Below are 10,531 nucleotides of genomic sequence, written 5' to 3'. Positions count from 1 at the left end.
GCACTTACAGCTGCAACTTTGTTTAAAGTAGAACACTTCACTTACTCTTGAGAACTCAGTCATTTCGTTTTATAACTGCAGGTTGACATAAAAGACATTTTTCTTTTTTATCTGAACATGTGATGTGTTTATCCTTATAACCTATAAAATGTAGCTTCTACTATTAAAAGTTATCATCTTTCTACAGGATTCATCAAAAGGAAGAAACCCAAGAAAGTCACAGATAAGTATTAGTACTATATACATATATATATTTAGTGCTTGTAAGAAAAACATAGAGGATACACGTTGGGAGACCTGCATAGGTCAGAGAGGTTTAGAGGTCAGCCTGCAAGCCTAAAATAAAGTTAATGGCACAGAAAATGTGTCCTTTGCGTGAACTCTGCTTGCTGCAGTTTACCCCAAGAACCTTCAATAAAATACCTTTTCACACTCTCAACATGAAGGCATCAGGAGACTTGAGAAAGAAAGCTCACAGGAGATTTGGGATGGAGGCAGTCATTTTTTCGCATTCTTTTCAGTAGCCCCTATTTAATGCATTCATAATACAATTGCAACCTAAGAATCGTGTAAGTGTCATTGCCATGACTGTGGAGCTGTGTGGTTTGAAATCCAGATAAAAATCACAGACAATGAAAAGGAATAAAATAAGATTTTTTTTTTAAATTCTGCTTGATCCAATCTTGATCATTTCTTGGCAATCAATATAAAAAAAAAAACGAATTATAATGTTTCTATCTAGACCTGATGTTATTTTATTTCTTAATTCAATATATGCAGCCTGTAGTGGGGACTTGATTAATGTACCCGCTGCTTTCTGGGCAGACACACAGAGTACAAAAGTCCCCCATCTTATTCAAGCCTGCGACATTCAATTTTAATTCATCAAATTTTGAAGCAGTTTACAAAAGAGACAGTGAGAGAAAGAAGGGGACCCAGAAAGGGTTAGCTCCCATCCAGACACTCATGGAAATCTCCCTGCACTGCCTCACCACTAAACCAATCATTTCCTCTATAATATTGTTTTACAGCTAGAATTCTTGGTATTTTACACAGAAAACAAGGAGCATTTTAATCGGTGTATTTAATCTATATATCCACACACTCCTTCCTTTATACTAAATTATAGATCAAATGTAAAATGCCAGAATCTTTGCCTTGTATAGCTTATACTCAGGGAGCAGAAATAAATCCTGATGCATATTTAACAGGGAATATGTCAAATTGTCGGTTTCCAAAATCAATAACAGCATAAAAATATTACATATAAATAATAATAATAAAAAAAAAAATAGATAAAAAAATATTTTTTTATTCAAGTAGAGTGTCTCCGGTAAATAATGTTTTACCTAAAATGCAGATTTAAGGAAAGTGAAGTGATACTAGACAATCACAATGGCTGTATGTTTTTGTTCTGTACAATGATAAGTATACTAGCCCTCTGCACAATGATTGGAGTCTGCTTTGTGTCATGTTGCCTGAAAGGGAACGGGCCTACCTGAAATTTGGCATTCTTCTGCTACAAAAGATAGGACAGAACACGCAAAATAGCTGAAATAGAAAACCTTTAGGCCCTTGCACTGAGATCACAGAGGGGTCATTACTATTTACATTGAAGAGATGCCTTCCTCAGTTCTACCAGGGCTACAATAAACAGTCTAGTTAAGCAGCAAGAATGTTACTATGTGATATGTATCCAATGCAGGGGGATTGAGAATTGACAGAATCACATAGTCTCCTGCATTGCATTATACATATGGATATAGATATATAAATTTATCTTTGCTATAAAACATAGATCCACTATGACCATAAACGAATATAGAAACCCTTAGGCCAATATTAGATATTAAATTGGTGCACAGGGTGGAAGGCATAGAATCCCCACTGAATCAGTTCTGACATAAAGGTACAATGTTGCATATAGAATAAAATAAACAGTTGCCAGATTAAACTAAACCACACTCACTGTTTTATTGAACAGACGGTCACATTACACTAGGACTGTTTACAGCAATTTTACATTGTTGTCTCGACCAACATAAAAAAAAATAAAAAATAAAATAAAACACAGTAACCACAACAAAGGGGGGGATCTATCATCTATCGACTCCCAAACTTTCTTGTCAATAGCTTCACATTATGGCAATTTCTATTTTATGTGCTGCGATCCTTAAATAAGCTCATCACATCATAATGATAGTTTACACACACACACAAAAAAAAGAACAAAAATAATCAGTTCCACCTCCAAGGTGATTGGCTTTGTTCTACCATTGTCAACACATAGGAAAAGGGGGGCAAAACTGTATCCCTGTAATATTTTATTTTAGGAAATCACTTAAAAACAGAAAAAATATCTCCCTTCCAAATAAATAAAGTGTCCAAAGAACGAACATAAAACATAAAACAACACTGGACATAAAGCCTGATCCCATGCACTGTAACATGCATTTAAAGCCTTTTTTTTTAGTTCTAAAAGAGCTCTCAATTTTCCAACGCACAAGGAAAAAAAAACTACAAGAACCAAAATATATATATATTATTAACAATAATAATATTATAATTATCATTAGATTCTATAAATATTGAGTCATTTGTGGGGGGTTTATAACCTTGTAATATCCTCTCGCTGATCCTGAGTTGAGCTTTGCGTTATATCCTCGTTGGGAGCAGAATTGGAAGCAATGATGTTATTAGAAGCGTTGGAAGAGGCGCTGGATCTGACTTTTGTGTTTGGTAACCTGTGGTCTTTTTTCCATTTCATTCTCCTGTTTTGAAACCAGATCTTGATCTGCCTTTCCGATAGACACAAGGAGTGGGCTATCTCAATGCGCCTTCGCCTGGTCAGATATCTGTTATAATGAAATTCTTTCTCCAGTTCCAATACTTGCTGCCTGGTGTAAGCTGTTCTGGATCTCTTGGGCTCACCTCCAGTGTAATTAGGGTTCACTGAGAAAGAAAAGGGAGACAGTAAGAAAATGAAGGAGAAAAGGAAGGAATATAGAAGACAGTGGAAAGGAAGGAGAGACACAGATTGTCAGATACAAGGAAACACCAGATGTAAGCCATAAGAAGGGGTATCTCCTAAATGCCTTAAAAAAAACCTCCAGTCCTTTCTGTTCTGTTAGGAAGAGAGTTCCCTTAGCTCCAATGTTTCTGAATTATTTATGCACTTCTTACAAAGCTATATAGGAGTTTTCCCTCTCTCCCTCTCTCTCTGAAACACACACACTCTACATAGAGAGCAGAATGAAGCACATGGCTGCAGCAGCCCAGACAGGCTTGGCTATAAAATTTATGGTGGGTGTAATTACCCATTCGTAGTCGTAAATCCAGTTCAATTGTGCTAACCCAAAGACTCTTTGAGCTTTAAAAAAAAGGGGAAAAAAAAGAAGAAGAGAGGTTAAAGGAGAAGAAAAGTTTCCTACCAGTACTGACGTGTATTTTCTTCATCCAGGGGTACACTATGGGTTGTTTGGTGGATGTGCTGGTAGGATGCTCAGGATTAGGCGGGTTGCAGGCTGGGGGTGCAGGGGAAGGAGTGGTGGAGGTGGTGGTGGTGTTGGAGAGAGATGGTGTTGGATGCTCACAGATCTGAGGTTTGCCTACAAGGTGGTGGTTGCTTTGATGCTGTCCGTGGACCCTTGTTTGTGTGGCAGGGGTGCCTGGCCCCTGGACGCTGGCACAGCTGTACTGGCGCTCAGTGTAGGCTGTTCTTGGAGGGTACAGTTCCTGGTGGTGAGGCTGGAATCCAGTGTCCCTGGTCCGGCTATAATATTCCGGACTGTGATCTGGGATATAGTTATTTTGCGAATATTCCTCGCATGGAGGAAATTTCGGATCGATGTAGTTAGAGTCCATCAAATACGAACTCATGATCATTAATTTCTGGAGTGGAAAATAATTTTTCTCGCTTTGTCGTTTTTCTGCTCCATAAAGCCCTCCTACTAGCTGGCGACCCCGTAAAGTTACTTTCACCATGTGACTCTAAGAGCCAATCACAACCTCCATGCTGGTCCCCGGATAAGGAACCTAAAGCTTATTTAAAATGTCATTTTCCCTTTGCATGTTTGTTGTTGTGTTGTGATGTTCTCTAGAGCTGCAGCCATGCAATCATTATGCCCTATGCACTGATTGTGAGGGTTTATCTGGATACTGCAAAGGGGATGTGTTGACTATTGCAAAAAAGGAAGATATAGAAGTGGTTGATGGATACTAGAGGTGGGTGGAGAATCTACACCTCCTCCTTCCCCAGCAAACATCGAGACCTTCACATATACAACATACAATATTATCTTAGGAAGCCTATATGCCATGCATCCTAAATACATAATATTCCCTTACCTGTCTTCCATACATGGTGTATTCTTCCTTGCACCCTGTAGGCTCATATTAACTGGCAGTGCACCCTGCAAAGAGAAGAGAGAGTCAGTACCAGATCAGGGATATCAATACGTATACCATTCATTCATGCTCCTTTCTGTATTACAATACATTAACCCTCTCTATTCCAAAGGCTGTTAACTGTTTCCATATTAAATGCTGTTTGCAGGCATATCTTTATTTAGTATATATGCTCATATATTACATCTAAGGATGTGAACTCAGTCTTAAAGCCTAATTAAAAGAATCAGTATTCAAGAAACAGTATCAATGCCAAAAAGTCCCTATACTGTGCACTGTTAGCACTTTGTATATTGTGCAATGTCCCTGTACTATATAACGTTAATTATTCATGATCCTATACTGTATAGTGTTAGCTATTCATATGCATATATTAACTTTGCTCATTTAGTCACTTGCCATTATATTGTATATATATGCAAAAAGACTGGATGTCGAATAAATATAAATACATGGAAGACAATCATTGCCCCAATACTCTATACTGTTAACTACTTCTACACTATATGATCATATATATAGTGTATATATAGTATTTATACACACTGTTTTTTACACATTGTATTATAGTTTTTTTTAGTTAGAGGTAAGCTGATATTGAATGTAGGTAAAAAAAAAAAAACAACATTCATGCTTCTGTGTTAACTATTTATATGCATTCCATGTATTTAACCTGTGTGTGTTTATAGAATGATATTTCATAGTATAGATATTGAAACAGTTGTCGTAAAACTAGGGATATATAGAAAGACTTATCTTTCTTGTAATGCTTGCAGATGTGTCCATACGTGTCACACTCCATAGGAACTAAAATGAGAAGGAAAGGGTTAGTTCCAAGCAGTTTTGCATTAAAACAATACATTGCAGCAATTAGGAGTTTACTTTGATATCCACTAATAATTTTGCTTGCACGTGATCAACCAAACTTCCTGGAGGGTCCTTGTCTGTAGCTCACGTATAATCCCTTAAGCAGTATGGATGTATCACTCCATAGCCAGTACAATGATAACGTGGTTGCTTAGGACTTGTTCTGCCAATGTCATCTCCAACAAAAAAAGGGTCCCATCGTAGTTCCTCCATAAGAAAGCAAAAATAGCTGCAGAGGGACTGTGCTCGATGCATATATTTCACACTTGCTACTTCCAGCAGATAATATAGTGCTTAAAAAAACCTGGGAATTTATGTAAACATTTCCAAGCAAACAGCTATTACAATTAGGTATTTTATCAAGAGCTTAGATTAGGCATTAAACATGGGAGTGGAGATATGTGATTGCTCCCCTGTTCAGCTTGATAACAATTATAGCATAGAATCATAGCTTGTAGGGCAATGCAATATTTTACTTGATAACAATAAAAGTGACACATAAAGTTAGCTGTTTATGTTTTATTTATTAGACTAAATGTGCCAGCGGTGTTGCAGGCTTTAGGTTCGTTCTAACAGCTTTTATAGGGCAGTAAAAGGCAATAAATCAAGCAGGAGGATTGGACTGCTTGGGACTTGCTCTTTTGCGGTGGCTGTTCAGTCTTTATAGGAAATGTAATAATGTGTTATTTTATGATTATTTAATCTACACCTTTAATCCACTCCTCCCTCCTTTTCCCAGCCCCCTTCCACCAACCCAAAAGCAAAAGAGGGGAGACTAAAGTCTCTAAAACCACTTACAACAAGAGCTACATTAAACACCAGGGATTTCAGGGCAAATTATTCCAAAGAAACCAAAGAAAAATAAAACACCGAGTAGAGGCTTGTAGCATCACCCATATACCCCCCTAGAGACGAATCTGTGAGTGCAGTAATCACACAAATTCGATTCTACAGGGTGCATATAAGCGCCTTCTTACTACTGCTGCTGCTATCATGGGGTGGGGGCTGCAAGGGTAAATGTCTGCAAATTAAAAGTCCCATTAAAAAACCTACAATCGTTATAACGCTATCCAGATGTGAGGCAGCCTGCTGTTATATGGAGCTGTATTTCCCAAGTTCCCACTGACTTGTGCCTGAAGAAACTTAAATTGTGTAATGTGGGGGGGGGGGGGGGGGGGGCTGAAACTACCTTGTGGATTACTATGGCTGGGCTCTGCTATGAAAGCTTCTTGCTATGCCTGATTTTCTTGTGTGTGAGATCCTGACTAACCATTAATGCGCGTGTGCACTGTTCCCATCATCCATGTCCTAACATATATACAGAACATCATTCACCAGCAATACATGAGTCTTGTGGGGAAAAGCTTCTTATAACTGTGTGTGTGCATATATGTGTGTGTGTGTGTGTATGTATATGTGTGTGTGACATGTGTATATATATGTGTATGTGTGTATACATATGTGTGTATGCATGCATATATGTTTGTGTGTATGTATGTATATGTGTGTGTGTGTGTGTGTGTATTTGCACGTGTGTGTATATAAATATATGTGTGTGTGTGATATGTGTATGTATACGTGTGTGTGTGTGATATGTGTATATATGTGTGTGTGTATACGTGTGTGTGTGTGTGTGTCTTAATATTGTCTTACAATCTCTAAAATGATCATGCTTTGCTTTAGTCCAGGTTCGTATCATGCATCAGATTTCTTGTACACAAATATATATGTTTCTGTAGACTCTTTAGCTGAATCTTACTTGCTTTAATAAATGTGTCCAGCTCCTTTCAAGCCATTCCTCTTTCTGCAAACAGCTTTCATTAACTACATAGCAAGCATGGCTGTGTGTAAGGTGCAGATCTAGGTTCACATCTTAATGCAGAAAGCATTAAAAACACACACAGACTGCTGGTCTTTGTATAGAGAGAAAGGGAAGCAGGGCAGCTGTGTGATCACAATGTAGCAAGCAGCAGCACTACAAGAACATAGCCCAGATAAGGTTTACTAACCCAAAGGAGGATGAGTTCTACACTATTTATGACCAAACCTCTGAAGTTTCCCTATGAGCAGATGATCTGCTCTTGGGTCTCTGTTTTTTGTGCTACATAAAAAAGGGTGGAAAATTTTCTGGCTGAGGAGGAACATTCTTTGCACAAAGCGTCTTTTTTGACAGTTCTGAAGAAAAATAACTGTCTATTGTCCCTAAGGGTTCATTGAAGGTGCTATTACCATACTGACCGTTTTCCTAACCTGCACCTCTTGCAATTAGCAATCTGTGCCTGCTAACAAAAATCTACTATTTTCCAGAAATGATACTGCAAATCCTGCCAGTTTTCACTTAAACAGTACTTTTATTAATTTTTATATATTTTTTATTTTAATTGTATTTAATAATTTATTTAAGCTATCTGTTATTTTTTTTTATATTTGTGCTCATATCTTGTCTATATTATGGCCTCACATTTGTGTTTAAATATTTGTATTTCATTTGCCTTCTTTAGATACACACAATACAAAGGTCAGTTTGCTCTACAAGCTCCATTCATTTTTCTTTTCAATTGTTTTAGGTTTTTTTTTCTTTCTTTCTGGTGAAGACAAGCATTTCTTGCTCATTTTTTTTAAGAAAAATTAAAAATGCATTTTGTGTTTGAAAGAAGAATGCAAAGATTGCCCTCCCATAGTGGAATTCAATTTTCTTTAAATCTCGTTTAAAGTGGGCTTTTTTCCCTTCAAAGTGCACGCATTTTAATACTGGTTAGACAGCGTGACCTGAATTTCACCTCTGTTGCTTGACTTCCACCAATAGGTCACTGCCACAGAATATTGATGGTACAACTCAGTTGAAATCTGTCTCCACACAAATGGCCTTTAGATCTCATAGCTAGTTCAATAACTAGTTATAATGTAGAAGGGAAAAATGGGAGCCAGAGGCAAAGTAATTTGATGTTTCATTTTTATGCTGAAGAAAAAAAATTGTTTTTATTTTAGATGTTTTTTAATTTTTTTGTTTTTAGTGTCTTTCTTAAAATGTTCTAGTTGAGCTTCATATGTAGATGTTATAAAGGGCTTCTAGTGCAGATATATGTGCTGTTCCTTTGGGTGTGCACAATGGCTGCATAGTTCATGAACTCTGCAGGGCTAATGCTGTGGATATTGAGGTGCAGCTACCCACTCGCTGTGACACACTGCTCCACTCAGGATGCCACTTATATATAGATTATATGACACACCGAGGTATGTGCCTTTGTCAGAGCTAAATCAAGAAGCAGCATTTTATATTAGCAACTTGTAATATGGAGGGAATTGGGGATTTTTAATTGACATATTATAATATTAATTGCAATATATGTGTATTTATCTAGTGCATCTGTATGAGATAGATAGATAGATAGATAGATAGATAGATAGATAGATAGATGTGATATATATGCATATAGAATTATTCAATCATTTATATCAATCTGTATTCGTTTTATCTTTATAAAATGTAATTTGCAAATAAAACTTTTTTTTTATGTACTAATATTTGCAGTCTAAACTTACACAAGTCAATATTTACTTAGAAATTACTGAATGGGTTCGTCTTTGAAGCTCTGCATTCACATTATTCTGATTATTCTGTTTCTTATCTCTATTATGAATTGAATTAGTATCTCCAGGATAATGATTCAGAATCTTCCAAAGAAGTTGTAGTGAAGAATAATCTTCACACTTCACACTGTAGGTGTTTTTTTTTTCTGTTGTTTTTATTTGTTTGTTTTTTCTATGTTTTGGGAAGGGGAGGTTTAGCCTTTTTCTCTTTTTTTTTTAGTCGAAAAGATGCTTTTATGTCAAGATTTATAAAAGTATTTGAGCTTCAGATTCCACATACACAACGTTAACAATGTATATATAACAGTAGTTTTGTTATTATCTGCTCTACTGTTCTGATGGAGTTGAGGTAAAGAGTATCTCAGATGGGGACTAAGTAACTAATGTGTATATATATACATGTGATGGGGACTAAGTTACTATATATATATATATATATATATATATATATATATATATATATATATATATATATACTCAATTGTAGCTGTATTAAGACACAATAGTAGATTAGACCTAAGCTTGGATACTCTTTACATTAACTCCATCATCACAGTGGAGCTTTGTGTAGATAATGGCAATATACTGTGTATATGTGTAAACTATATATGTATATATATATATATATATATATATATATATATATATATATATATACATATATTGTATACACACACTTATAGCTGCACTAACCCACTACATATACTGTATATGTATAGCTTATATAGTATATGCTTTCACATATCTTTTCTTTAAAGTATTAACTTAATAAAGCGAGTTATTGTGTTTTGTTTTTTTTTTTTTTACTACTAAGCTGCTGGAGTTAATATAATGAATCCAAATGAAAGTCTCATAAATTGATAGGGATAATGTTGATTGTAGTTAAATTACTATTTCCTATACTGAAGAGTTAATAAATACACTAAATAAATAGGAGATTATCTGTCATATAGTGAAAGGGTTATTATAGTTAATTTATATAAAAGGTTATTCCTGATATAGTGAAAAGGGTAAAATAGCCTTTTAACTATACTGAATATAGTGAAGAAGCATAATAAACGTAAAGTATGCTGATACAGTGAAAGGGTTAAAACACTGAATGCTTGTGTGGGTTTATTTCTAATATACTGGGGGATCATTTAATGAATCAGGTAAAGGTTATTGTTTTAACATAATTTCATGGTTACATTATGGTAAGTGCTCGAGAATAATATTCAGGTTTTAAATAAAGTGACCCTGACTCTGCTGAATAAACAGCACGACGATCAGGCTCAATCAATACCCTCCTGGAGATAAGAAGCCATCCCCTCCTTAGACTAGGACACAAAATAAGGCATTCGAAACGCAGGTTGCAAACGAGCAGCTTTTTCTCTGCTACTATTGACAAAGCAGGTAATTGAGAATCAATTTAGTGATGAAGTGATTGTGTATGCAGATATTAAGCTTAATCTGAGGGCAAGCAGAGGTCTCCTCTGCTGAGGGCCAGTGCAAGGTGCTGGTGGATCCTAGGAGCATCTCTGCTGCCCATCACCAGTCATTGGCTCCATTGAGAAATCCATATTTTGATATCACTCCTTTGATCTTGAAGTGCCCAAGTGCCTGTGTGGGTGTTTATATACAGCACTTAAATACTTGAATCGAGTATAAACACTGTTTTATCAGTAGC

At 36.1% G+C, this 10,531-nt stretch overlaps 1 protein-coding gene across 1 annotated transcript; it reads right to left on the bottom strand.

Moving 5' to 3' along the window:
- Positions 1-1,949: 1,949 nt before the first annotated feature.
- On the bottom strand, positions 1,950-4,200 carry HOXC4 (homeobox C4). Its single transcript, XM_073662999.1, has 2 exons — positions 3,432-4,200; positions 1,950-2,952 (listed from the first exon to the last, which is right to left on the bottom strand). The coding sequence occupies exons 1-2, from the start codon at positions 3,982-3,984 to the stop codon at positions 2,609-2,611; spliced, it is 897 nt and encodes a 298-aa protein (XP_073519100.1). The 5' UTR covers positions 3,985-4,200; the 3' UTR covers positions 1,950-2,608.
- Positions 4,201-10,531: the final 6,331 nt, after the last annotated feature.

Source organism: Phyllobates terribilis, unplaced genomic scaffold (genome assembly GCF_046119375.1).
Source record: "Phyllobates terribilis strain yellow unplaced genomic scaffold, ASM4611937v1 Scaffold_2__4_contigs__length_985480577, whole genome shotgun sequence".
In the NCBI taxonomy this organism is placed as follows: domain Eukaryota; kingdom Metazoa; phylum Chordata; class Amphibia; order Anura; family Dendrobatidae; genus Phyllobates; species Phyllobates terribilis.
This window is presented reverse-complemented; position numbering and strand designations above follow the sequence as displayed.

Bases quoted from the DNA above. Each gene is read 5' to 3' on its own strand.
- HOXC4 (XM_073662999.1), bottom strand. From the start codon at position 3,984: ATGGTGAAAGTAACTTTACGGGGTCGCCAGCTAGTAGGAGGGCTTTAT. The intron at 2,953-3,431 runs GTAGGAAACTTT...TTTCTTTCTCAG, and splicing joins GAAAATACACGTCAGTACTG to TGAACCCTAATTACACTGGA.